The following is a 27,161-nucleotide window of genomic DNA, read 5'->3' on the forward strand; positions in this document are numbered from 1 at the left end:
CAGTGGGGAGAGGAGGCAGGGGCAGGAGCGCGATCAGCACCAGGGACAGAACCAGCACCGGGCGTGATCAGGACCCACGCGGGGGCACGGAGCGCCATGGCCACGGTCACCGTCCTCTTACTTCTCGGGATGTGTCTGTCTGGAGCCGCCTTTAACGTGGACACCCGGTTCCCGGTGATCAAGGAAGCGGGGATCCCCGGGGGCATGTTCGGCTTCTCGGTGTCACTGCACCGGCAGAATGAAGGGGAGCAGCGGTACCTGTAAGTAGCTGGGCATGGGGCAATAAGTGTGTGGGGGGGTAACAAGAGAACTTGTGGATAGGGTGGGGGAAAGAGCACCCTGGAGATGGGGTAAGTGAGGGTAAAGTGTGGGCAGAAGTGGCACATGGGGTAGCTGGGTGGCACAGGTGGGCAAAAGGGGAATGTTTGGGGGTTTTATGGACAGAGGTGGAAGAATAACTGATGTGGGCCGAGGGTTCTTGGAAGTGATGCGGACATCGAGGAACCTGGTGGTTATTGGGGTATTTCCTGGGTTATGGGTGCCTATGGGTGATGTGGTACCGGTACCTGGGGTGGTCTGGCTAGTTTATGTACTACTGGTGCTTGGAGTGGTGTCAGAAATTGATGTGGTACCGGTTCCTGGGGTGGGCTGGGTAGTTGATGTGGTACCGGCTCCTGGGGTGGGCTGGGTAGTTGATGTGGTACCGGCTCCTGGGGTGGGCTGGGTAGTTGATGTGGTACCGGCTCCTGGAGTGGGCTGGGTAGTTGATGTGGTACCGGATACTGGAGTGGGCTGGGTAGTTGATGTGGTACCGGTTTCTGGAGTGGGCTGGGTAGTTGATGTGGTACCGGTTCCTGGAGTGGGCTGGGTAGTTGATGTGGTACCGGTTCCTGGAGTGGGCTGGGTAGTTGATGTGGTACCGGTTCCTGGAGTGGGCTGGGTAGTTGATGTGGTACTGGCTCCTGGAGTGGGCTGGGTAGTTGATGTGGTACCGGTTCCTGGAGTGGGCTGGGTAGTTGATGTGGTACCGGTTCCTGGAGTGGGCTGGGTAGTTGATGTGGTACCGGCTCCTGGAGTGGGCTGGGTAGTTGATGTGGTACCGGATACTGGAGTGGGCTGGGTAGTTGATGTGGTACCGGTTTCTGGAGTGGGCTGGGTAGTTGATGTGGTACCGGTTCCTGGAGTGGGCTGGGTAGTTGATGTGGTACCGGTTCCTGGAGTGGGCTGGGTAGTTGATGTGGTACCGGTTCCTGGAGTGGGCTGGGTAGTTGATGTGGTACTGGCTCCTGGAGTGGGCTGGGTAGTTGATGTGGTACCGGTTCCTGGAGTGGGCTGGGTAGTTGATGTGGTACCGGTTCCTGGAGTGGGCTGGGTAGTTGATGTGGTACCGGTTCCTGGAGTGGGCTGGGTAGTTGATGTGGTACCGGTTCCTGGGGTGGGCTGGGTAGTTGATGTGGTACCGGCTCCTGGAGTAGGCTGGGTAGTTGATGTGGTACCGGCTCCTGGAGTGGGCTGGGTAGTTGATGTGGTACCGGTTCCTGGAGTGGGCTGGGTAGTTGATGTGGTACTGGCTCCTGGAGTGGGCTGGGTAGTTGATGTGGTACCGGTTCCTGGAGTGGGCTGGGTAGTTGATGTGGTACCGGTTCCTGGAGTGGGCTGGGTAGTTGATGTGGTACCGGTTCCTGGAGTGGGCTGGGTAGTTGATGTGGTACTGGCTCCTGGAGCGGGCTGGGTAGTTGATGTGGTACCGGTTCCTGGAGTGGGCTGGGTAGTTGATGTGGTACTGGCTCCTGGAGTGGGCTGGGTAGTTGATGTGGTACCGGTTCCTGGAGTGGGCTGGGTAGTTGATGTGGTACCGGCTCCTGGGGGAATAGTTGTGGATTATGAGAGGATGGGGGTACGTCGGATTAATGCGGCCAAAGTTGGTATATGAGTTATGTGAGCGAAAGGTGGTACCGGGCAGTAAAGTTAATATAGGGGACAGTACCGGGTCTGCCGCCCAACACAAGGAGTATGGAGTGGAAGTACCCACTGGTTGCACCGAGGTGAATTTAATGCCCCCCCTGGTGAAAAGTTTGATGAATAGATATTTAATATTTGGGGTAAAAGAAGGGTTAATGGGTACATGCTAGGGCAGGACGAAGGCTAAGGTTCTGTACCCGGCCGTAGAGAGGCTTAACGTGCTTCCGTCTAGATGGCCGGCGCGTACAACGTTCATAGGGTGCTCTGGTGAACGCGGGGTTAACGAGCGCTGTTCTCTTGGTGTTTGGCCAGGGAGCGGCTGAAGGCGCAACGTTCTGCAGGAGAATAGAAGCCTCCGGCCCCCCTCCCCCCCCCTCTGTACATCACACCTGCAGATAAGAAAGTTTTATATCCCTGCAGGGCGGGGTGTGCAAACACGTATGTACAGCGGCCCGTTCACACAAATCCGCGCATGTCACTGGGTACAGCACCGAGTACATGCCTGCAGCCAAGGGACACCTTGTTTAAAGAACTGAGATTGGAGGCCGCCCCCCCCCCACAAAATGCCCCTACTACTCCACGGAAGAGCATATTATTATTATTATATATAGCACCATCAGATTCCGTGGCGCTGTACAACGGGTAGACAGGACATAAGTAGCATATAACATAATTTGACCATCCAGCCCATTAAGCCAAGTCCATATCCCCATGCATGTTTAAGTTCCCTCACTGTATTAGCTTCTACCACTTCTGCTGGGAGTCTGTTCCACTCATGTACTAATCTCTATAGAAATTAGCAAACGGGTCACCATCAAAGCTTTTAAGCTAATAAATTACTGTAAAGTATCGGTAAGCGACGGAAGTATTCATTATTATCGATTGGCTGGTATTTCCGGGTTTACCCCCAATAACTGCGATTTATGCTCTAATGCTCGTTGCCGGCTTCCTTCGGGCTCAGTTACATATCTATCGTGTGAAACATGGCGGCCGGTCACATCTATCGTGTGAAACATGGCGGCCGGTCACATCTATCGTGTGAAACATGGCGGCCGGTCACATCTATCGTATGAAACATGGCGGCCGGTCATATCTATCGTATGAAACATGGCGGCCGGTCATATCTATCGTATGAAACATGGCGGCCGGTCATATCTATCGTATGAAACATGGCGGCCGGTCACATCTATCGTATGAAACATGGCGGCCGGTCACATCTATCGTATGAAACATGGCGGCCGGTCACATCTATCGTATGAAACATGGCGGCCGGTCATATCTATCGTATGAAACATGGCGGCTGGTCACATCTATCGTATGAAACATGGCGGCCGGTCATATCTATCGTGTGAAACATGGCGGCCGGTCATATCTATCGCATGAAACATGGCGGCCGGTCATATCTATCGTGTGAAACATGGCGGCCGGTTTTGGGGCGCGCAATTTTCATTTGGAATTTAAAATTAAAAAAAATTGACTTTAACCAAAACCTCCAAGTCTTCCAATCCCTTTTAGCCTCGTATGGAGTGGCGCTATAGGCAGAAGCTATAGGCGGAATATATAGGCAGAAGCTATAGGCGGAAGCTATAGGTAAAGGGATGCCGGTCTGTGTAGGGGCCCTCGGAGTGCGTTTAATACCCAGTCCCTGTAAAGCATTCCACGAATTCCTGCGCGGATTCTCACATCTCCTCCCTGATGATACATACCTCTCCTCTCTGTATATTCATACCCCGGGGGGGGGGCGGGGGGGGGGAGAATTCCTCCCCTCCGGCTATACATTATGCCCACGGTATATACGCTCCACATAGGGACTTCTTCCAAGACGCTCTGCTTTGTTTGTAAGTTGAAGTTGGGTTTCACTTCTCCCCGGTTTAGGCTCATGCTGTATTCTATAGGATCCACACATCAGCTGGAGAAGGAGTGCCTATAGAATAACCTAAAGATATTTACTGCCATGTTTGGGGGGCAAATTCACAATAAGTCGTCCAGACCCGACAGTCTGAGAAGATCCTCGCTTGCGCTGATCGTCTCTGTTAAAACTTCGGAAGGGTCTCGGCTCGACAGCAGAACAGATGAAATCCCCTCCTTAGGTTTAGGGCAGACCCCCCTGGAGCGATGAATATAATTTTTTGGGATATCATTTAATTTTAAAGGAAAAAAAAAACAAAAAAAAAAATGCAGCTGTAGAGTTTTTTTAATTAATAAATAAATAAAAATATATCTAAATAAATAAATATAAAAATATATATATATATATATATATATAATAATAATAAATAAAATATATAATAATAATAATAATAATAATAAATAAAATATATATATACACCGGAATATACAAAATCGGAAACAACTAACGTCCAGCCTTCTTGGACATCGTGGAGAATACAAATTAACCGGTCAGAGCAACAACAAAAAAATTAGAATTACTAAAAAAGTCTGTATTGTAACGGGTCCGAAATTCCAGCAGACAAGCGCTAACCTGTACCTCTGACTACACAGTGCTGAGTAAAGTGGGAACAAGTTACAACCCCCCCCCCCCGCCGCCCTTCCTCTGGTTAGTGAGAAAGTGACTAAATGACTAAATCAAGTGTTTCTTGCCAAAAATAATGTAACGACCATGTGATATAAAATACGGCAACGTTAGACCCGGTTTGCGGAAGGATTGGTGAAGGGGCGATGCGGTGCTGGGGGTATAAGGGGCAAAAGTTACCCCGGGTGATGTCAGCAGGGTATTCGCCAGCGTAAGCCCCCCCCGTTTCCCACAGGATCCGGACCACCTCCTGTTTTTTGGAAGTTTGGTGTGTTAGGTGGGGTGGGAACATCAAACGGCTTCCACCTTGGTTTGTGTTGACGGAGAGGCTTCTGTCAGTGTGCTCAGCACTCACAGCTGGTTTAGCACAGTCAGAGGAGGTACTAATACCCCAAACTCAGGATTTACCTCTTTAACCAAAATGACAAAAAAATGTCTAAAACTGTTAACCAGTAGTTGCCCGAGTTGTTCATAAATGAGATATGTGACCCACCGGGCCGTAATCATCACCCAGGGGCTATCACCGGGACCTCAGGGGTGCCGCCATCTGAACTTGGTGGGATTCCTGCGTCAGGAGTGGAGTCTTTTTAGTTAGATTAACCCTTCTGTGTCGCTCCTCCTTAAATCCCTACCCTCCTGTCCAAACGCACCCCCTAATCCTTGTTCCTCTCATGGCCTCCATCCGGACCCCATCAGCTCATCCGCATCCAAGCCGTCCTCTCCTACTGTCTCGCCTCCCCCTCAACCACCGACTAGATTGTCAGCTCCTAAGAGCGGGGCTCTCTTCTCCTTCTGGACCAGTTTGTAACTGTTTGTGATCTGATTGTAACCGGGGTGTCTAAGGCACAAAGGGCTTTAGGCTGTATTACCACCCTGCCTGGAACCTTTCTTTGCTCCATTTGGGGCTTTTGTCTCTTTTTTTTTTTGGTGAACATGCGTTGGAGAGGACGAGGACGTAGTAGTGCGCATTTTTCGGATGCCATTAGGGGGGTTTGCCCCCCCTCCCCTGCTCCATAGGCCAATCTTCCCTCCAGCCTGCAGAGCCTCAGATTAACGTAATAGAAGCGAGCGAGACCAAAAACCAAATTCTCCTGACCAGACAACCCCCCCCCCGGCCTAGAGAGGATCGCACTTCCAGTAATTACCTGCGGCTGAGCCATCTCTGCCATTTACTTAATAAAATCTAATTATTATTTATTATTATTATTAATGGTTTTATATAGCACCCGCATATTCCGTAGCGCGGTACAAGGCGTAGCTGATATCTTTAAGACGGCTGAACCCCAGACACGGCAGCGAGGGTGGAGGAAGGACGGTCTGCATGGTTCAGCGCCATGACCCAATTTAGGGATATGAGCAAAATGCCCCGAACATCTGCCTTCCTGTGATAAGAAATAAAATAAAATAAAAATTAAAAAAAAAAATTCAGAAAAACTGATATTATTTATGGCTGGAAAGACAGACTTGGAGGACAGCAGCTAATAATATGCGTTTGGCGAGTACTGATGCACAGAGCGGCCTTCCAGGAGAGTTGGCGTGGCTTGCCAGGCAGAAATAAAATGTAGAATAAATAAAAAAAATGTAAAAGTCCCCCCCAAAAAGTAAGCATGCACCTAATTCATTCGGAAGATTTATATAAAAAAACAAAAAACAATTTTAACCATTTCTGTGCCACTATGGTCATCTACCTATTGCAAAGCACATCTATACTTTGGATTTTTTTTCCCAGCATGCATCTGATGCCTTTTCCATCATTATTATTATTATTATTATTATTTATTGTTTTATATAGCGCCATCAAACATCATAAACATGGTATACAGCAGGTGCATGGAGCGAGGGGGAGGGCTACCATGTGCCCTGGATGCCCCCGGCGTATTGAGTCACATGGCAGAGACGTGTTAGTCCGATGACCCGTTAGGAGAAGGTTAAGGTATCGGGGCAGGCGTCGTGCGCTCGTTCTTTGAATTATATGAAACTATTGGCCTGAAGAAGGTTCCTGGTTGAAACAATGCTCTGTGTGTCCGTCACGGAGACTCCAGGACGCCCGGGGCAGCGGCTGCCACCTGAAGATGAGGTTCTAGGTAGGCCGATGTGGCAGGTAAAGGAGGTTCTAGAGCCAATTAGGTCAGGAGTATAAACGGAGGTAGTGAAACCCGCGTGTGGTCGAGCAGCCGGCGAAGCCGTTCACCTTCTTGACTTCAGATGTTTTTCACCCCCCTCCCGCCTCCATCCGTCTGGCGTTTCTGTAGCCCTGGGCTCGTCAGCGGATATCGTGCTCAGACATGCATGCAGAGGGGTGACGGAGCTCAACACATTGCTGCACAGTGCAGTGTATGTGGCTGCCACTGTCAGATGTTCCCTTTGCCATATACACAGCGCTCAGTGCAGAGTATGTGGCTGCCACTGTCAGATGTTCCCTTTGCCATATACACAGCGCTCAGTGCAGAGTATGTGGCTGCCACTGTCAGATGTTCCCTTTGCCATATACACAGCGCTCAGTGCAGAGTATGTGGCTGTTCCTGTCTGTTCTCCCTTTGCCATATACACAGCGCTCAGTGCAGTGTAGGAGGCTGTCAGTGTGCCATATACGCAGAGCGCAGTGCAGAGTATGTGGCTGTTCCTGTCTGTTCTCCCTTTGCCATATACACAGCGCTCAGTGCAGTGTAGGAGGCTGTCAGTGTGCCATATACGCAGAGCGCAGTGCAGAGTATGTTGACTGATTAGGACGGGCCGTGTTATCCTGCCAAAGCTGGATCGAGGTGAATGTTGGCAGAGCGGCGGGAGGTGAGGCTTCACGCTCTGTACATTGTACCGGTGCTGTGTAAACACGTTTAGGTCGCGCATGTGCTGCACACACACGTCAGGGACTGTTAGCGAGAGACAGGCGGTTGGCAGCGTCTGTCCCGAGCTGTGATTTATTTAGCAGTCATATCCTGGTGACGTGAAGACGGCTTTTTCCTGCCCTAACTGGCCGGTGGAAGTCGTGGCCCGTGCAGCTCGGCGTGTGTGCGTGGCGTGGTGTGGCAGTATACCACATGCTGCGCAGAGTGCCGCCACAGCGTGAGCGGAAACGTGGGACAAAGGCTTCAGAGAAAGTTCAATCCGCGCCGTTAATGCGTTGACTCCATCGGTCCAGACTTGGCTCTCCAGCCATGGTTGGGTCATCCACTTATTGCCCTCAGCAGAAGGCTTGTCTGGAAGCCACCAGTACTTCGCAGCCCTACATTGATCCGGGGGGCCCCGTGTCTTCTAGGGCCCTGAATAAACCGTTCCCCCCCCCCCGCATGCACTGGCTTACAAACTTAGGAAGGGACTGGGTGGTGGCGCCCCCTACAGGCAGCCACCAAGGTCACCAACCCACCTACATGTCTCCTAATTCCTGGAACGTCTTCCTGGTCGCCACATTCTTGAGACGTTCGTCAGTTCCTCTCGCGGTTCATGAATGGAGGCTGCCGACACACCTGCCCCCTCTGCATATAACTGGTGCGGAAGCTGGCATTGCCCCTGCCTGCCCGGGCGCGGTGGGATGAGTATTACCCCCGGCTTCCTCTGAGTCACCCCGCCATTCCAGACACAACGCGCGCTTGTGTGTTCATGGTGTCACCCCCTGCAGATCCTTTCACAAGTAGACCCCTAAACCTTGAACCATTAACCCCTCGCACAAACAACACTTTTATGGACTGATATTTAACTCTTTGAAAGCAAACAGCAGGTGACCCCGCGCCCAGAGACACCCTAAGCTGGAAAGTAAAGCTCAGATGGTGTCCACGGCTCGCTTTGACCTCGCAGATCGTCCTGGAAATGAATCCTGCGCCTGGATCACAGCCGAGGAAGAGAATGCCAGCGCGGGGCAGGAAGGGGTTAAATGGGGTTCTGCAGGTAGACGGGGAAGTTTCCCAGCCTGTGCCGGATCTTCTGATTTAAAGCAGGAGACCTCTGTATAAACAGCGCGAGGATGGTGCAGACAGAGACGGGTGGGTGAGGGGGAGGGAAAGCGAGCCTGGGAATGAGAGAGAGGGGGGACGGAGGGTGTAAGGGAAGGGGGGCTCGTAGGGGGTTGATTCGCTTAATAGTGAGATGCGCTCGTCTCTGCGCATTAAATATAAGCGACGCGGGACTCGCTGCTAGTCATCTTTATCTTATGGATTTGTGAGTGCGGGAGAGATGTCCACCCTCCCAGCGGACTACAATTCCCACCATCTCTGGGGGGGGGGGAGTCAGACTCGTCTCCACCCGGTGCTTCTGTATAAATGTAACAAGCTGTTTGTTATCAGACGTTGCTTTTTTATGTGTGGTTTTGTGTGGTTTTGTTTTGATACATTTTATTCTTTTGATAAATAAAGGTTTCAGACAAAGAATTATCACACCTCTTACTGAAGGGTTCAGACTCTCTGTATTAATACCCCTTTCTGTATTATTATACCCCTATATGTATTATTATACCCCTCTCTGTGTCATCATACCCCTATATGTATTATTATACCCCTCTCTGTGTCATCATACCCCTATATGTATTATTATACCCCTCTCTATGTATTATACCCCTCTCTATGCCATCATATCTCTCTATGCCATCATATCCCTCTATGTATTATTATACCCCTCTCTATGCCATCATGCCCCTCTCTGTATTATTATACCCCCTCTCTAAGTCATCATACCCCTCTCTGTATTATTATACCCCTCTCTATGCCATCATACCACTCTCTGTATTATTATACCCCTCTCTATGTCATCATGCCCCTCTCTGTATTATTATACCCCTCTCTGACATCATACCCCTCTCTGTATTATTATACCCCTCTCTATGTCATCATACCCCTCTCTGTATTATTATACCCCTCTCTATGCCATCATACCCCTCTATGTATTATTATACCCCTCTCTAAGTCGTCATACCCCTCTCTGTATTATTATACCCCTCTCTAAGTCATCATACCCCTCTCTGTATTATTATACCCCTCTCTATGCCATAACGCTACTCTCTGTAATATGATGTCTTATCATATAGCGCGCATATCCTGTAATAAGTCAAATGGCAGCTCCCCCTCCGGGTTATAACATGCCAGGAATAGTTTCTTGGTCATATAAAACGTGCCCGTGTCAGACGCACCCCAAGGTGAGGCATCGGGTGGAGTATAAAAAAAAAAAGTATCGCTTCCAGCTTTCATTATAAAACGCGATTCCCTACTTAATGTATATTCATTAATCAGTGATTTATAATGGAAATGATTTGTCTTCATGCCGCCTCTGATCCAAATCCTCTATACTATAACCATAGTATTTTTAGGACAAATTAACCTTTGCCAGCAGATCGGCCCCGTTCGGCCCCCGTCTAATCCTGCTGTAAAGACTCAAACCTTAATCAGTCGTTGGTCTCGTCTTAGATTCAGGAGCCGTATGCCTGTCCCATGCATGTTTAAATTTACTTGATCAACCTCTGCCACTTCTGCTGGGAGGCTGTTCCACTTATCTACCCCCCCAGTAAAGTAAAACATCTAAACATTTTTTTTTTTTTACAAAAGAAGCCTAGAATAGACCATTCTTTATTCTATAGCGTTACAAAATGTGAAACTATATTCAGAGAAAACAGTTTTTTTGATATTCTGGTGCTTTTTCGTGGTCTGTAGCAGCATGCCTGCCCCGAGGAGTCGCTTTTCCCTTCCTCCATGCCGTGCAGGCAGAAATCCATAAAGAAAATAAAGCTTCTGTTTTGTTTTCATCATTTGAAAAGGCATGCAAGGTATTTGTTACGCTTAAGTAGTTTTTAGTGATACCCCCCCTTCACTTAACCCTTTACACACTACCCCCAAGGTTTGGCCAATTCCATGCATCAAATTTATACTACTGGTTTAACCCACCCGCTTATTTATAATACTGGCAGGTCAGTAACCTCTACTGGGGTCAAATGGGGTCAGACAGAGAATTTAATAAAGAATATTATTCATTCTCTATTATGGGTATTCTGGTGTAAAGTTTTAAAAGTGTTCTTATCACCTTAGCAACCAAGTCCCTGCTGATTTTTTTTTTTATTACTAAAAGCAGCGTTAGAAATATCATTCCTAGTGCCGATGTTTGGAATAATTCCATTCATGTTTTTTTTATTCCAGGGAATGCTTAATTGTCATGTGACACAAAAGCAGGCACGGATAGGCTGTTGCCATAGACCATTACACCGTAGACTATTTTATATTGTTTTATATGATTAAACTTTCGGAAAAAAAACATAATAAAATAACAGGGTCATATTAGCTTAGCATGGTACACAGAGCAGGTCATGGTTTGTCTAAGTGGAACAGCATCTTTAAAAGATATTTTTATTTTTGGTATTTTTTCTATTGACTTTTTTAAATAACATAAACATCCTGTTTATCAATCAGTCTTATTTTTTAATGGCTTAATAATTATTTGAATTAACAAACATACATTCTCTTAGAAATGTGCATTTTATTCAACAAATTTAATTAATTTCAAAGAAATTAAATGCTACACACACATATATATATATTTTTTTATTATTATTATTATTATTTATTTATTTATTTATTTTTTCTATCTGCCTTGTAATTTTGTCAGGATATTTAATTAAGAAATTAACCATTTTTTCATTTTATTTTTTTTGCTAAAAAAAGGTTTTTAAAAAGGTTTTCACATTTTATGGGTTTTTTTATGATTTAAGTTGCTATACGGGAAATCTAATAGAATTTTTCTTGCAATAAAATTTGCATAGAATTTGTTTTCCTAAAAGATTCCCTTTTTTTGATTTGTTGTGTTTCTTCGGGCGGCCAATGGGAAGCGAGCAGGGCAGCGATTCTTCAGGCAAACATGACATTTCGGATCGTTTGTATAGCCAGACTCGCACGGCCTCGCTATCTTCACAGCAATGTCTGTATTTACAGGAATTAACCCTGGTTACCCGCCGGCTACACACAAACGCCAGGGAATCTGTGTAAAGTATACAATGAAACGAAACATCATTTTTGTATGCAGTTTGTCTTCAATATATCGTATTTTGATGAAAACGTAGTGTTTTTTGTGAATTAACATCCAGAGGATCCGTGACCCTGCCTAGCAGCATTTAAACTCTAATCTACTCCAGCATTTTAACATCAGGGCTGTCCAAGGTGGCCCTAAATGACAAATGTGCTGCCGCCAGCATGGGGCCATCTGCTTCCAGCCACAGGACTATTTAACTTGGGCGCTGACCCCCTCGACACCTGCCCCCCGCACCCCCTTCATGGCCGCCATCTATATTGCAGAGCGGCAGGATATGACTTCATATACTGGCGCTCCATGTGTCTCGGGACATAAAGAGGTGGAGCCTAAAGTAGGCAGAGTTCTGTGCCGCTGCATAGCTCCACCTACTTTAGGCTCCACCCCTTCTGTCCTGACTCGTCGGAAGCTCGTTTTACCAGCGTTTAGCGGTGCGTGCCTCTCTGACATACACAGCTTACCTGCAATGCTGTCTGTGCATAGTGTAATGTATTGTGCATAGACAGTATTTGGGACGGTCCCGTCGAATTCGGGACTGTTGGCAGGTATGTAAAGGCATACATTGCCTTTTAAAGCAGTCTTTGGAGGCTATGCTGACTCGGCATAGAGTAAACGGGCCGGTTGGGGAGATCAGAGATCTTTATAACAACTGGCCCATTGATCAGCGACACATCAAGGGGCCTAATTGCCCAATATGATGATCTGCCCTGTGGTTTTGCAGCAGACGGACTGCAGCCCCTGGGCCTACCCCCCGGCCTGACCCTGCGGAGAAACAGTTACCCATGGGGGGGCTTCAGGCAGACTCAGAAGGGCTGCTGAATTTAACACTTTTACATGAAATAGAATATTTATATTCTGCATGAAACCATTGTTACCATAGAAACTGGAAAAGCAATCTTTGATGTCTCTGTGTTGTTTTTACCCGAATTAAACCTTCAGGAGAAACAATGCTAGAGATTAATATTTAGGAGAACATCACGTTTAGGGGGACACATCTGGTCCAACAGAGTCAGAGGGTATCGGTGAGAACCAAGCCCAGTTGATTTTAGGACTGAACCAGGACTCGGCGCTCCCCTTTTCGTTTTCTGATCTGTAATTGTCCGTCCGCGCAGAGCTCCGGCGTTAGTTTAGACATGGATGGCCCTGGTCTGCTTCATGTCACGTTAGTAAGTGCCGGCTTAATGGCGTCTGACGCCGCATCTCATCTGTTCTCTGTACAGGCTGCTCTCGGGAGCCCCGCAGGACGCCGCTCCGCCAAACGTAAATGCAAACAGGACGGGGGCGCTGTACGCCTGTCCCATTACCACTTCCACCTCGGACTGCTTCAGGGTCTCCATCGACCAGGAAAGTAAGTCCAGGGTCAAAACTACTTAATACTAAACGTGTATCCTTTAAATTAACATTTTCTTTGTGTTCACTGACCCCCCCTCTGTATTAACCTCTACCACTTCTGATGGGAGGCTGCTCCGCTTAGCTACCATCCTCATATTAAAGTCAAACTTCTCTAATGCTGATTGGCCGAAAAGGACCTGTAGAGGAGGGCACTGAATACATTGAGTTTTGACACTAGAGGTTATCTTCTGTCCATTAAGGTGGGTTTTTGTCTTGAATTCCCCAACAGGTGATCCTCAGAAAAACATCATCGAGAACATGTGGCTGGGGGTGACGGTGGAGTCGCAGCGAGACGGGGGCCGCGTGCTGGTAAGCAGATGATGTCTGGATTATATATTATAATAAATCACCTTAAGTCATGATTGTGATCGGAACGTGATGGGATATCGAGTGCCAGATTCTTACCGAATACCCCCTCAATAGCCACCTACCCTGAACACATCGCCTCCAGTCCCACCTCCCCTATTTAGATAGATCTATCTCTACCCAAGTGGCCACAAATTCAAAAAACTCCACCCACTCCTGTCCATTATCCAATCACGTCACGTTGTACCCAATGCCTATACACCCAGTCCCCGCTACACACCCTTTTTTGGTGGAACGTGTCCCCACCCATGCCATTGCCTTGTTCATGGATTACCAGCCCTGGACGGGAATGGGGGATATTAGGAGGGTAACTCTTAGTTCAGGGGCGTCCAACCTGTGGCCCTCCACCTGCTGCAGGACTACATCTCCCATACTCCTCAGCCAGCCCCTTAGCTGAAAGAGCATTGTGGGAGATGTAGTCCTGCCTCTGTTTTAGTTGATCGCAGCCCTGCGGCGGAGCTTTTCCCGGAAGCCTAGTAATCACATTTACACGCACGGCGCATACTAATACATTGTGTTTTTATTAATATCCTGGAATGGTTCCAGAGAATCCATTTTCTTCCTCCGTCCCATCAGCGTTCTAATCAAATGTTTGCATCTTAATTATGCCAGTTACATTGTGTCATGTTGCTAATTGCCGTGCCAATCATTACATCATAAACTCTCCCGCATCATCTTACTGAAAACAGCCTGACATCTGCAGCGCATCATAATCAACATAAAGTCTGGGATAAGACTGCAGGATGGACGGCCACGGAATATAAATATACGGAATGTATATGTATCCAGAAGATTATATATATATATATATATATATATATATATATATATATATAAAAAATAAATATACCATAATATAAATAATAAATATTATTAATTTATTTATTTAACACCAACAATTTACACACCGCTTAAATATATATATATATATGTGCGTTTAAATTTATTTTAAGCCTCTGATTAACAATACGTTACATTCTATAAATGTATAAAGCTTCCGAGTTAGGAGAATTGGCAGTGTCTGTTTTTTTTCATTGTGTTGTTGGCATAAATATATATATTTGGCATTAAACCTGTTCTTCCACTCTCTGCCAGGGCCGGTGCATTATGCGTAAGCAGTTGAACAATGTCTCTGCGAGTGGAGAGGGGATCATGGGACGTTGGCATGGCCCCCAGGGCAGATAATTCTGGGACATTGCCATTTCCGGTTAGGATATGATCGTAGGATATTAACCCTGCGCAGGACAGGACCTTGATACAGTGTCAGAGACTAGAATGCTGCGCAAAGTTTCAAAAGTTTGGGGTCACTTAGACATTTTCTGGTTATTGAAAGAAAAGCACATTTTGTCCATTAAAAAACATGAAATGGATCAGAAATCCAGAGAAGACGGGGTTAATGTTGTAAATGACTACAGTAGCTGGAAACGGCTGATTTTTAATGGAATATCTTCATAGGTGTACAGAGGCCCTTTATCACTCCCATCACTCCTGGGTTCCAATGGCCCTTTATCACTCCCATCACTCCTGTGTTCCAATGGCCCTTTATCACTCCCATCACTCCTGGGTTCCAATAGCCCTTTATCACTCCCATCACTCTTGTGTTCCAATGGCCCTTTATCACTCCCATCACTCCTGTGTTCCAATGGCCCTTTATCACTCCCATCACTCCTGTGTTCCAATGGCCCTTTATCACTCCCATCACTCCTGTGTTCCAATGGCACGTTGTGTTCACTGATCCAAGTATAAGTTTAAAAGGATAAATCCTTTTGCAATTATGTTACAGCCAGAAATGTCCTTATTTTCCATGAAAACAGCCAAGTGACCCCAAACTTTTGAACGGCAGTGTTTCTGGGGACATGACACGGCGTAGCTCAGCACAGGGCATTGTATTACGTTGGCATTCGGTGTGAGGCAGAGTGTGGTGATAACGGCACGTTGTTAGTTGAAATAATCCTCCATTGATTCCCTTGCCAGGTATGCGCCCATCGGTACACCGCCGTGCAGTGGTCCGGCAACGAGGACCAGCGTAGGATGATCGGGAAATGCTACGTACGAGGAAACAACTTAGAATTCAACGACGAGGATGACTGGCAGACGTATCACAACGAGCTGTGTAATTCCAACACCGACCACGAGCGCACGGGCATGTGCCAGCTGGGCATCAGCGGGGGCTTCACCAAGAACATGCTGTACTTTGGAGCTCCGGGGGCATATACCTGGCAGGGTGAGGCAGACCGACTCTCGAGTAGCTGATCTCCCCCCGCGAAATGCGATTATTTCCTGTATCCAAACCAAACTACTTTTCCATTAAGTCCATGGATGTTTGGAGCTTCTGGACCTGCCCGGGTCTACTGTCCATTTATAATACTTTTGGCTCTTTTCAGGCACCGATTACATCCTACAAAGAGACACAAACTGGGACATGAAGGAAATCTCGTACCCCAGCAATAAGCAGCACAATATTTATTTGGGTAACAGTTTTATCCTAATTCTCCCCGTTTCCTGGCTCTCCTTTTCCATGGTCTCGATTCTTGAGCCCACCTTCGCCTATCCGTCTGTTTTCGCAGTTGTGCCCCTATGTAGCAGCTGGATATGTTTCTAAATATTTTAGGGTCCTCAGGTATGATAACCCCCCCCCGATCCATCTTTATGAGCAGCTGGGGGGTGGTGTGTATGGTCCCCGAGAACATAGCAGGGAATTAGGACATCTGTCACGCTCCACACATGATCTCCGCAAGCCACCCATTTCTCACCAAAGTCTCCTTACGATCAAATGTGTTTTCCTCGCTCCAGTTACTCTCTTTCTTCCTTACTTACTTCCTTTCATCTCACAGACAGAAGCAGATTAATAGAAAACCAACGCCATTCTCTGTAATTAGCGATTATTTTCCTTTGCCGCCCCTCATCTCTGTCCCCCCCTGCAGGATACACATCGCAGGTCGGCACCGGGGTGCTGCACAAGGACCAGGTCACGGTGGTATCCGGGGCTCCTCGCTGGGAACACAAGGGGGCAGTGTTCCTGCTGGACGTGCAGGGGGACACTATGGAGGTCAGGACTGTCCTGACTGGGCAGCAAGTGGGGTCCTACTTTGGCGGTGCCATCGCTCTTGTCGACATTAACAATGATGGGTAAGCAACAGACAAATTTACACTACTGTCTGCAGTAGAATCTCAGGATCGCTTTATCTCTGTTTTGTACCATTGTCGGATCCTCACTTTATTAAGTCCTTTCCCTTTCACTTCTTGCCCACAGTTTGCAGGACGTCGTCGTAGGAGCCCCCTATTACTTTGACCGCAAGGAGGAGGTGGGGGGAGCAGTCTACATTTATGCCAACGAGGCAGGGTATTTCAAAGACGAGCCATCGCTGGTACTTCGAGGTCCTAGCGCTTCTGGCTTTGGATTCGCTTTGGCAAACATCGGCGACATCAATCAGGATGGATTCACAGGTAAGAACCATCTCTAAGAGCAATGAAAGCGGTTAAAGGGAGGGGTTATATGGAGTAATAGGAGGAGTTATAAGGAGGGGTTATATGGAGTAATAGGAGGAGTTATAGGGAGGGGTTATATGGAGTAGTAGGAGGTGTTATAGGGAGGGGTTATATGGAGTAGTAGGAGGAGTTATATGGAGTAATGGGATGGGTTTTGGGGAGGTGTTATATGGAGTAAGGATGAGTTATAGGTAGAGGTTATATGAAGTAATAGGAGGGGTTTTGGGGAGGGGTTACATTGGGTGATAGGAGGGGATATGTGAGTAATAGGAGGGGTTACATTGGGTGATAGGATTGGCCACATGGAATAATAAGTTATAGGAAGACGTATGCAATTAACTTATTTCGTTTCCTGAATCTGTGCTTTTAATCAAAACCTGGCCCATTTACAGACATGGCGGTCGGTGCCCCATTTGAAGATATGGGCAAAGTGTATATCTACCTCAGCAAAGCCAATGGCTTACAGGTCAAACCCTACCAGGTAAGAAGACAAACTCCTGCACAACTCCTCCACGCATTTATTATTACTGATTGATTTTACTTATTGATTTAATTGTGTCGAGCTGTGCGTGTGAAGTATACAGAGTTATTACTGAATTACAGATAGCGGCCATAATCCTTGACCCCCTCCTATGTTGGACCCTACAGGTGATTGATGGTTCCACGGTAGGAGGCATCTCTACATTTGGATACTCTCTGAGCGGAGGGCTTGATGTGGATGAAAACTCCTACCCCGACCTGCTTGTGGGCAGTTTGACAGACCGTATTGCCCTTCTGAGGTAGGAAAGATGGAGAGGAGTGGGACTTCATAGATGTATTTTAGGGTTGGCTGATAGAGAGTGGCCACTGGGATTGCGCCGGAGTATATTGGAGTGACATTTTGTCGTCTCACTTCTTGCCTGCAGATCACGTCCGGTTATTAATATTTCAAAGAATTTCACAGTGACGCCATCTATAGTGGACCCCAATGATTGTTCATCGACATCTTGGTGAGATATGTCAATAATCCAACTTCAATCCACGGTTCCTCAAACCTTTCTAATGTAACCGTCTTCATCCATTCTTTGTTTCTTCTCAATTCGTGGCTTGTGTTTTGGTTGCTGATGTCTTTCTGTTCTACCACTTCTGATACCATTATCTTCCCCTTGGGTGTTTTTTTCATGCAGCATGGAAGTCCACCTGTGCTTTTCATACATGCTGAGCACCGGAAACCCCAACTACAAAAGGAACATCAGTAAGTACCCCAAATATTACACCTCAGTATTTGGTAGAAGCGTCTAAGCGGAAGCCGCAGAAGTACGGGGTCGGAAGCAATGCCAGCCAACTGCCAGTGGGTCCCGCAGCTCTGAACCTTTTTGGATCTCTTATCCTGGTAGCTTAATACTGGATCAGGAAGCCCATAATCTGGTAACCTTGCTATAAATCGGGTGATGAGAGACCACGACAGCAACAGGCGCTCATCTCCCTTCTGCTACTACTTAGAGTATTCAGCAGTGATAGGGATTTGGTGTAAGGGTTAGTTGTTAGACTTGAGTATGGGACTATGAAGTGGTCTTTGGGTGGAATGTGATGTCATTGTTGTAGTATAGTGTAACATGTTGTCAAACTGTAGCATTCCATATGTAGTTGAACTGCAAAATGAACTCCCTCTCCCCTCGCAGCTCTAGAATACACCCTGGAGGCAGATTACGACAGGCGCCCATTCCGCGTGCGGTTCCCGAGCTCTTCCAGTAACGTATACAGAGGCTTCTTCTCCATGCCGGAGATGAAGTGTGAAACTGTCAAGCTCCTCTTACTGGTGAGGGAACACAGAAACACGGGTCCTGCTGAGAGACCTTAAATCCAAGATAAGCTGGCTTTTCAGAACAGGCACTAAAACTTTGTATATATATACTAGACGGCGTCTTATTTAGTCCCGTTAAGGATACTTATATCATCGTTACTCTGATGTCCTATGTATTTATTGGCCGTGCCAATACTAATGAGTACAGTTAGATGATGGAATATGGTCTTCTAAGACTCTTCTAACCCTCATTAGTCCATGGTCCTTGGGTCTGATTAAAGAACCTTTAAGCTTGATATTTATACATTGCTCTAGATATTTTTGGTGTGCTTTGATATATTTCCCGGCTTGCATAGAGCACCCCCCGCCAGCTTAGTTTCTAATTATTATTATTTATATGTGGAATTTCTATTACCAAGTAGCGATTACTTCGAAAATTACTGGTGTTTTTATGAACTATACGATAGGTAAGTAAATTCTAGCCAACGCAGAAACTAATTAGCAGTATATAACACGTACGGCTCTGGGGATCTATGGAAAATGACATCAAATGTATCAAAAACTCACTGGGTATAAATATATATATATATTTATATCGCTGGATATTATGTGTAAAAATGACATAATATAACAGCAATCCATTCTAAATCATTTTTATTACTAGTATTAGACTAAAAATAAGTTTTTGAAAAATATTACGCTGTTTTCTTTTGTAAAACAGTTTTACGTAATATAATGTTTTGTTTTAAGATATTTTATTCAATACATACAATATATAATATGACCATTGTAAGTCATATCATTGTACTAAGCAATTCTATACAGGGCGGAATATATACCGTGCCTAAAAAATACAAAAACCAAATGTGTTGTACAACAACATGAGAGGAATTAAAAAAAGAAAAGAAAATATCACCTTTTGGGCCCAAGAATAATATGTTTTCAGGCAGCTGCATATCAGCCATTTGTTATCTGAGCCCAATCTACTTATCATACTGCCTGTGGGAAACAATAGAATGACTCTGTCTTAATCGCCCAGTTGGACTCTGACTAATGTCATAATGAACGTTATTAACATTGCCCTAAAGCATCAGCTCAGTGTGGTGTTTGAGCAGGAAAAAGTCACCCAAAACATCACATGACTGACAACTTTGGCGACCTCCAGAATGAGATACAATCTAAAATCGAAATAAGCATATTTCTCGCAAAACCTTGTTTTCACCCAATTTGTTAATTTCAGTTTCAAAATTTTGTAACGCCTGCTATACGTGAGATAATATAAAAGTTTATAGACGACGGGGGTAGAGTTGCAGTTCTTATCTCTCCTGACATCAGTCCGTTTCCTCAGAGCCTTCCTTTTAGTTGAAAGAACAATAGTGGCCGGTGATATCATTGATCGGTTTAGTTTGTGACTCACGGTACTCCTGAGTCAGTTTTTAGTTTCCTTGGCTTTCGTCATGCGGTGTGGAGCGTTTCCAGGAGGAAGGCCAAGAAATATCTCAATGAGTGCCAGCGGTACACGTTAACTTTGGGGTACTGATGTCAGGGAACTTGAGCTTCTGGGGTTAACTATAACCCTGGTTATTATTGGGACCCAGAGCCCCTTCCTCTCTGCTTCCCTATTCAATAACCAACCCTGGTGGTCTCTTCTACTGGACATGGATGGTGTTGCGTACCAAGTATAATATATTATGTATGGGTTTTACTTCAAATCCCCAAATCTGCTCTAATCCAATTGATCTTCCTCACTCCCACCCCAGGATAATATTCGGGACAAGCTGCACCCCATCCACCTCGCCCTCAATTATTCCATTCTGGAGCGTGAGCAAAGGTCTCGTTCAGCTGTGCGCTCGCTCGATAACTATCCTGTTCTCAACTCAGACCAGAGTACAAATCAAGTGTTGGAGGTGAGTATAAGCAAAGTTTGCCACCATGAACCTTAAAAGCTACCCCAAGTCGGTGATGTTTAGGAGCCAGGAACTCATAGAAGGCGAGTTTCCACCAAGTCAAGATGGCCATAGTCAAAGATAAATATATTTCGTAAAATTCAAGAACGAGGAAAGCTGCTTGGCTAATATTTTGTATTCCTGATACTGAGTATGTTCGTGTTTTACTAGTAAATTGTATAATAAGATAAGAAGGATTTGTGATTAGAGCATCAAAATAAAGAAGCAGCTTAAATGTTGTCCCCCCCATGAAAACTCAAACGTTAAGGCTTTTAATTTTAAATGGAACCCCTTAATGCAAGCTTTGTGCTCCAGATACACATTAAGAAGGAGTGCGGCACGGACAATGTGTGTAGAAGCAACTTACAAATGCAGTATGAATACTTGGGAGAAAACCAGGAGGCGCTTCCAAGGTCAGAGCTCTTTTATTACTGTGGGCCTATTCTTCTTTTTGGCTTCTGTTCTATAGACTCCATACATCTCCCTATTAAACCCGGTGTGGTATGTAACCTCTCTAATATATCGTCTTTCTCTTTGGGCCCTCCAGGACGAACGGGTCTCAGGTTCTTTACTATGACCCTAATGTGAAGAGGCTACTCCTGAAAGTGACAGTGACGAACCTACCAAGCTCCGCTTTGGCAGCAGACGATGCCCATGAAGCATTTCTGAATATTACCGTTCCTCCGGAACTCACCTTCTCTTCTGTTCAAGCGGTGAGCGGTCTTCCCGGGACAAACTGCTTCCCCCCCCTCCTTTACACAATATCTCAGTATACCATCACTGACACGTTTCTTCTTCCTTACAGAGTAGAACCTGTGATTTTAAGGACACCATCCTCTGCGAGCTTGGGAACCCTTTTAAGAGGGGTCAGACGGTAGGTCTGATATTACCGTTTGGTCCGGTCATTTTTTCATCCTCTTTGCAACAGAGTGCATTGACTGGACCCACAATACAGTAGTTGAGTGATCTACCTGTGTCTTGCAGGCAGAAATCGTCGTCACATTTGAAGCATCTAGAATAACTCTGCAGACGAGAGAAGTCATGGCGGGCCTACAGCTGTCCACGTGAGCAAAGGGCTAACCAAGGAATGGGTGGGCAGGGAGAAAAAGAAGGATAGAAACATGTGTCGGCGGATAAGAACCATTTGGCCCATCTTGTGTGCCCATTTTCTGAATACCTTCATTAGCCCCTGGCTTTATCTTACATAAAGGATAGCCTTATGCCTATCCCATCCAGGTTCAGGGGACAGACGTTGAGAATGGTTGAAGATGAAGAGGGGGTCCCCTGCTTTTGAAGGAAGGAGAATTATCTCACCAATACATCTATTATCTCTTCTTTTTTCCCAGGTTAAGTAAGCAGACAGACCTTGATCCACAATATGCCGACCTCCTAATAGATTACACTCTGCAGACCTCATTCTCTGTGTAAGTACCCTCCATTTTATTTGTCCCCATGACCTTGTCCATCACTGTCTTTAAGTCATGTATCTAATTTTTTGATAAATACTTATATTCCCTGGCCTTACCGTTTGTCCTTGCTATGCATTGCAGAAAGCCTCCCCAGTTGCAGACCTACTTCAGTGGTCAGGTCATGGGAGAGTCTGCCATGAAGACGGTCAAAGATGTCGGAAGCCCCGTTGAGTTCACTTTTATGGTAAATGACAATATAGGGTTTTCTCCTTTATAAATATTGATGGATGGAATGGGGTGAAGTCAGAGAAGATGTTGGACTGACCATTCATTTGCAACGTCTTCTAGGTGAGGAATTACAGAGAACCCCTGGAATCACTGGGAACGCTAATTTTAGACGTGGCATGGCCATATGAAGTTAGCAACGGCAAGTGGCTGCTTTACCCGACTGAGGTGCTGGTGAAAACGGGGGAAGTAAAACCATGTCACCCTCCTGGCGACGTTATCAACCCTTTAAACCTCACAGTAAGTGCGTTTACATTTTATATAAACATCGCATTCACGCAAACACACATCATTTCAACTACCCTCTGCCATCCTAGTGAAATCAAGTAGAAAAAAACCTCATGGTCAACATTTCTTGAGGCTGCGATGATCATTGACTTTCTACCTGGGACATTAGTCCTCATGCATTAAATAATATGGCTAACGCAACAAGGAACATTTTCTGTTGCTTAATGTGATATTGTGTTTCGTTACACTTTACGGCCCTTGTAGATACTGTTTAACAGACAGCTATTTGTATTGTCCTTATACCGGTATCCAAAATTCAGTAACTGGTCTGAAGCACCTGTTTTTTTTATTGACCCGAGGCCATAAACATCATGATGAGAGAACAATATTCTCCAGGTGTTTTGGCAACCAGAAGACCAAACGTGCCTCTTGAACGGTTACATATTAACCAGGTTAAACAAAGAAACCTTAAAGAATGCAGACGGTGTGAATCTCCCCACTGTCATTAACCTATCATTATCTGTTTCTCAGCTATCTGAAACCCCAAAATCTGATGGAAAGAGAAGAAGAAGAAGAGATATTGGAGAGTTTCCGGAAGTTAAGAGTTTGGCGTCTACCAAGAGAGAAAGAGCCATGATAACACTTGTAAGAGCTTTCCCCAAGATTTCAATCTTTCTGCTACCCCATGATCCTTTTTGCTTATGTGTGCCGACATCATTACATATACTATACTCACCAGTTGGGTGCCTGGATCACCTAATGGTAGGAGGAACCTTCTTCCCCTTTTATCTGCCACCAGACAACACCCAAGTACTAGCATCTACTGGAAAGCACGTTGTCACTTTTTAGTAGGACAAAGAGTATCAGGACTGGCCAGGTTAATGTTCACGTTCCTCTCTCGTTTTCAATGCCAATTTTTTGTCGTCCCCAGAAATGTTCAGGAGGCGCAAACTGTGTTCGGTTTTCCTGTCCTCTGACCGGCATGCAGTCATCTGCCAACATCACGGTGCGAGCGAGGGTTTGGAATAGCACGTTTTTGGAGGTGAGGCAAATGTCTGGCACACGTGACCTGCTGTCTTCTCTCCTGCTAATGATTCCGTTCCTTCTGCCGGCGTCTGACTTGTGTCGGTATTTGTCTCTCCCTCTCTCAGGACTACAGACACGTGGACCGTGTTTGGGTGGAAGGAGCAGCTGAACTTCGTCTGCAAACAGACATTCCTTCTATAAAGATGCAGAGCCAATATGTCTCAGTACGTATCGCACCTCCATAGTAGAACACGTAGTGATGGATTAATTGGAGTTTCCAATAGCATAATGAACACCGAAGCTTTTGCCAAAACCAGAATTTATACAGGTTACACTGATAAAAAAATAATACATTTGCGAAATGTTTAGAATTCTTATTGGTCTTCAGCCATTAAACCTTATTTTTCATCCCCCCCCATGCATTTCTCTATAATACTTTCCTCCTCACCGAATTTATTGTGGTCTGTATTCCTTATCATTTTTTAACATACCCCATCTTCTGTGTCACCCTATTTCTTTTTTTACATCTATATCCGTCCTGTTTTTCTACCCTTGTCTCCTTCGCACAAACCCCCATTTACATTCATATCATCACCCTTTTCCCGATGCGCTAATGTCATCTAATCTCTATCATCGATCAGTTCTCAGTGTCCATAGACTCGGAACTTGTGGAGCCTCCACCCGCAGAGCTCCCACTTTGGTTGATAATCGTCTCGGTGGTATCGGGAATTGTTCTCCTGGGAATCATTATCCTGCTTCTTTGGAAGGTGAGAACTCAGCAGCTCATCACCGCCGTACTTATAAGTCTTGTTGGTCAAGATTGGCTGCACTCAAACAGGGATTTTTTGATCTTGTATCATCCAATGGACAAGATTTCACGGTGAAACTTGCAGGCACTATTCAACTATAAATGTATGATAAAGTCATGTTTTTAGCTTTATGTTTCAATGTGATGGAGTAACGTTCTTGGCCACTGGATATCAGCTGCCTATGTGTGTGTTTATCCCCTTCCACTCTCATATTGGAATAATTCTGTATGTAATACTCTGTTAAAAAATGTTATTGTCACCTCTAGCACTTTGATATGTAAGTATTTGACTAGTTTAGCGCTAAATCCCAGTCTTTCCTCCACTGCCCGGCCCCTGATCAATCTCCTGCCTTGTAGTGTGGATTCTTCCGGAGGGCCAACACCCGCACCATGTACGAGGTCAGAGGTCAGAAGGCCGAAATGAAGGTTCAACCATCGGAGACAGAGACCGAGCGCTTATACAAGGAGCAATGAGCATGACCTCTGACCCCTAACCCCAGCCCCCTTCCCTCGGGTAACCAGAAGACCTCTTCTGCCAACTTTTTGGCCCAAAGCCTCCTGTCCTTCCCTCTACCTATATATATATATATATATATGTTGGCCTGGGTATTCACAGTACTTCTCTACTAATATTTTCATTCTACAGATTAGTAATCACTCATCTGTTAATTTCTTTTATTACCACTATAGATATCTATGTTCTCTCTGGTGATTTTTTTGACCTGTCTTGTTTCTACAGTTGTTTCTTTTTTCTCTCTACCTTTCTTTGAAAAAAATCCTGTTAATTTGTAAGAAATGATCTTCTAATGTATGATTTGTTTTTTTTTCCTCTTGTCTTCACGTCAACCTCTTCCCCATCCTCTACAACCTGTGCCTATGTCTTCCCTCCCCATGGACCTTCTTACTCCCCGCCCCCCAGGTTGGATTCTTTTACCGTGTTGGATATTACCACCTGACGCCGACTCACTACGCCGTATGTGTTCGTCTGGAAGAGAGGCAGAATCTCTGTAGCACGCTTCCTCACAACCAGAGGCATTGGGTCACCACCTGGAGCGAGACAGCAAGATACTACTGAGGGAACCACCACTTTATATGATCAACCCACCATTGGCTGCATCGCCCCCACGAGACTCGACTTTAGGGTGGGGTAGAATTTATTGGGATAGCCGGATGTTGGGATCGTAATAATCCACAATGGAAGGGGCAGAATGTCTTCTAACACTGGAACTGTGAGGAACTGAAATTATTTTGGTACTGGAATTTTCGGTACAAATTACTTTTGATACTGGACAGGGAGGGGTATAAATATTGTTTATTCTGTAACTGGGGGGGCTTATCCGTCAGACACTGGATGTACAATGTCTGGACACATTGAAAGGGGAATAATTGCCTTATAACACTGGAAGAGACATTATCCTGACACACTGGAAAGGGAACAATAATCACTGGAGGGGAAGTATAATCTGGAACACTGGAAGGTATTATCTTGTGGATCTGGAACTGATACATTGTATTTGGCCACTGGCGAAGAACTTCGTTTTCATGTGAAAACAAGATATGCATTACCCGGGACGCATCAAGTGTATCTTGTTACACTGGAGTAGACACATAACCCAGGGACACATCATGTGACATCACGTGCCACTGGAAAGAAAAACATGATGTCACTGGAACTAAATCATGGTCTAACACTGGAGGGTGCAGTTTAGTCCGTAGCACTGGAAGAGACAAATTATGCTGTAACGCTGAATTGTCCTGTTGCCGAAGGAAAGAACATGAAATCCAAAATGTATTTTTGTGAGGCAGAGCTCAGAAGATCGTTTATACGTTTTTCTCTTACTGTATGTCTTAACGCTACAAAGTATATTTAATGATGATGACACTCCTAGCCCAAGCTTGTGTAAATAAAATTGGATCCTGGAATAAAAAAAGTGTGTTAACGTCAAAATTGTCACTATGGAGATGTGTTAAAAATGAGATTGTGTCAAAATTGTCATTAATCCCACAGTCACAGCAAAGAAAATGTGATTTATTGGGTTTTTTTTAGTGTCCCCCTCCACCAAAAAATAATAAACACCAATTCTGTTAATTCCATATAAAGTTATATCACATTATGCCACAAGAGTGATTTTAGGCCATGTGCGTGTCATTTGGTTGCACTAGTGAGTTGTTAGGAAAAGGCATAGGTACATCATGGGGATGAAGAAGTGGCACTAACGATGGTCAATCATTTCCTGGGGCAGTAAGATATAAGAGGTCCTCTCTCTCTCTCTAAGCGTTTCTGGCTTCCCCTGCTCCTTCTTTGATGCCCACCTAGGTGGGGTCTAGGGAGCATTCACTGATGGCCAAGTGGAAGGGAAACTTTTGGCTTTCACCTCCATGGCCGAGACCCTCAGGATGTCCATAGATCAGATCTGGGCCAGCAGGCAGCGTGAAGCAAGGAGTACAGATCTTCTCCCTGTTGCTTGTGGTGAAAAGATAAATTCTCTGTCGCTCTTCGTATAAGAGGCTAAGAGAATAAGAAATAGGAGATGGAAGTCGGTAAATGGCCAGAAATGTTCATTTCACCACAAATAATGCATATTCATTTATTTTGACCTGTTTAAGAAAAAAGGTTTCTTTTTATCGCCTCCTTCTGGTGACAGAAGATACTTAGGAACCCTGTAGGATGTTCTTCTTGGGACATCCATTCTTGTTAAGACAGTATGGAGAACACTACATGGGAGACCCCGACAAAAAATGTAGAATGAAAAATGCACTTAAGAGAATACTGTAAGGTATCCTGAAATAAAGCAGTGTCTGAACCCAACTTAAGGAAAGAATTTTGATACCAAGCCATTGGGTTCTTTCTACAAACTCATTTATTGCCCATATGTATTACTTTTCAGGTGCAAAGTTTTAAAAGCTGTGCAATCACCATAGCAACCATGTTACCCTA

General features: G+C 45.5%; 1 protein-coding gene across 1 annotated transcript; it reads left to right on the plus strand.

Annotated features, from left to right (window-relative positions):
- Positions 1 to 26,171, plus strand: ITGA3 (integrin subunit alpha 3). Its single transcript, XM_053453377.1, has 26 exons — positions 1 to 260; positions 12,712 to 12,839; positions 13,113 to 13,192; positions 15,224 to 15,473; positions 15,634 to 15,720; positions 16,174 to 16,378; positions 16,503 to 16,696; positions 17,131 to 17,219; positions 17,387 to 17,517; positions 17,644 to 17,727; positions 17,905 to 17,972; positions 18,400 to 18,536; positions 20,282 to 20,428; positions 20,783 to 20,880; positions 21,015 to 21,180; positions 21,273 to 21,341; positions 21,452 to 21,531; positions 21,814 to 21,891; positions 22,018 to 22,120; positions 22,225 to 22,401; positions 22,921 to 23,034; positions 23,321 to 23,431; positions 23,541 to 23,639; positions 24,057 to 24,182; positions 24,581 to 24,737; positions 25,143 to 26,171. Exons 1-25 carry the CDS (start codon positions 97 to 99, stop codon positions 24,695 to 24,697), a joined length of 3,102 nt encoding a protein of 1,033 aa, XP_053309352.1. The 5' UTR covers positions 1 to 96; the 3' UTR covers positions 24,698 to 24,737; positions 25,143 to 26,171.
- The last annotated feature ends 990 nt before the right edge of the window (positions 26,172 to 27,161 follow it).

This window comes from Spea bombifrons, chromosome 13, assembly GCF_027358695.1.
Source record: "Spea bombifrons isolate aSpeBom1 chromosome 13, aSpeBom1.2.pri, whole genome shotgun sequence".
Classification (NCBI taxonomy): domain Eukaryota; kingdom Metazoa; phylum Chordata; class Amphibia; order Anura; family Pelobatidae; genus Spea; species Spea bombifrons.